Below are 2093 nucleotides of genomic sequence, written 5' to 3' on the forward strand. Positions count from 1 at the left end.
GACCTTTGACCTTGATGTTTGTCTCTAACCAGTTGTGTTACAACATCTGGGACATTGAGTTGGTTCTCCAGATGTTTGTCAGCGGGTGGAACAGAAACAGTATTTTAACTGTTTAGCTTCTGGTTTGTGTTTGTGTGTCTGCAGCTCGTCTCTGGTGCAGCATCATAACTATGGTTTATGCCGAGTCCTCCCTTGGTGTGAATCCCTCCCTTCACTCTCCGTCTTTCACGTATCAGATGTCATTTAACTTTTCCGAGAGGGAAAACTCGACTGTCCTGGCAACCTTACCCACAATCCCCCTGTGCAGCCTGGAGGACTCGTCCTCTGGCCGGAGCAACGGCACCTACACCTCCTATGAACTGACTTCGGTCGAGGTCGCCGTCCTGGGTTTGGTGTTTGCGTTCCTCTGGCTGATCTCCATCCTGGGAAATGCCCTCGTCTGCCTGGTCATCCACCGGAGCCGACGGACTCAGTCCACCACCAACTACTTCGTGGTGTCCATGGCGTGTGCCGACCTGCTCATGAGCCTGGGTTGTGCCCCGTTCGTCCTGCTGCAGGTCGCCGCAGGACGATGGCCGCTGAGCGCTGCTGCCTGCAAAGTTGTGCGCTATGTGCAGCACCTGTGTCCTGGTGTGCAGGTGTACGTGCTGCTCTCCATCTCCGTGGACCGATTCTACACCATCCTCTACCCCCTCAGCTTCAAGGTGTCCAGGGAGAAAGCCAAAAAGATGATCCTGGCCTCGTGGCTGTTTGACGCCGCCTTCATCGCGCCATGCTTCATCTTCTACGGTTCCACATCAACAGACAGTCACTGTGAGTTTTTCCTCCCAGACAACTGGGGCAGTGTCGCCTACGCAGTGGTCCACCTGCTGTTCGGTCTTCTGGTCCCGGTCGCACTGATTGTGTCGTTTTATCAGCGGGTGATCCGCTACATCTGGAGAATCAGCGCCGATGGTCACACGGTGCGCCGGACGATGAACATCGTCCCACGGACTAAAGTCAAGACCATCAAGATGTTCCTCATGCTGAATTCGGTCTTCTTCCTCACCTGGACGCCCTTCTACGTCGCCCAGCTGTGGCACCCGAGGGAGTCGGAGGCCGCGAGCAGACAGGGGCTGCTGTTCTTCGCCGCCATCGCCTGGATTTCCTTCAGCTCCACGGCCTCCAAACCGACCCTGTACTCGGTCTACAACGCAAACTTTAGAAGGGGCATGCGGGAGACCTTCTGCATGTCCTCCATGAAGTGCTATCGCAGTAACGCGTACACCATCACGGCGAGCTCTCGCATGGCCAAAAAGAACTACGTGGGGGTGGTGGACATCCCAGTGCAAGCAAAGACCAAGGACTCGGTCTGCGACGCATTTGGCCGAGAAGCGAAGGAAAAGAAAGTCGCGTGGCTCACAAATGCCAACCCACCAAACACTTTTGTGTAAATGGCAGGTGAGCTAACAGGAGGCTAACACGCTAGCTCTTTATTCACCGACACACAACGTGCTCAGTTGGTACAAAGGGCTTTTCTCCCGGCAGCCATATTGGAAGTTCTCAATCATTTTCTACGTCAGATTTAAACTTAGTTGATTTCTGTGCAGTGTTACCACGGATCGTTTTGTTATTGATGTGGCCGATTTTGTGTTTTAATGTTAGCTTGTGCGCTAGCTAACCCCAGTCCGTGGCCATCGATCAGTGAAACGACGTATCTGATTTTCTGCAGTGACGCATGTGGTCCAAGCTAACGCTAGTAACTGTTTGTTAACAATGACATCTCTGCTTTGCTGCATAACTGTAATGTAACGACTTTTCAGAACATTAAACTGTCCAAGTTCAATCCTTCGTACAAAAGATCAACTCTATGTTTAAAATATCTGGTTCTCTCAGAAAGTAAAACCTCAAATTAAAGTGAAATGATCTTCAACACAGACTTTAAATCAAGATGACGACTCCTTCTTCTTCCAGAAATGGAGCCAAAATATCTCCCAAACAAACGCTGCCATCTTGTGGTAAAGATGTCATTTAGAGTGGAGCTGTGGTATGGAGGCCCCGCCCATACACGTGCTCGACCAATAAAGAGTCAGTGTCAGCTGTCAATCATGAGG

General features: G+C 51.3%; 1 protein-coding gene across 1 annotated transcript in view; it reads left to right on the plus strand.

The window, feature by feature from the left end:
• gpr19 (G protein-coupled receptor 19) overlaps nucleotides 1-2093 on the plus strand; it is a 3661-nt gene extending 1568 nt beyond the window's left edge. Inside the window, exon 2 of the mRNA XM_035146994.2 lies at nucleotides 145-2093. Coding sequence (XP_035002885.2) covers nucleotides 171-1433 — 1263 coding nt within the window. The 5' untranslated portion in view covers nucleotides 145-170 and the 3' untranslated portion in view covers nucleotides 1434-2093. The remainder of the gene's footprint in view (nucleotides 1-144) is intronic.

Source organism: Hippoglossus stenolepis, chromosome 22 (assembly GCF_022539355.2).
Source record: "Hippoglossus stenolepis isolate QCI-W04-F060 chromosome 22, HSTE1.2, whole genome shotgun sequence".
Classification (NCBI taxonomy): domain Eukaryota; kingdom Metazoa; phylum Chordata; class Actinopteri; order Pleuronectiformes; family Pleuronectidae; genus Hippoglossus; species Hippoglossus stenolepis.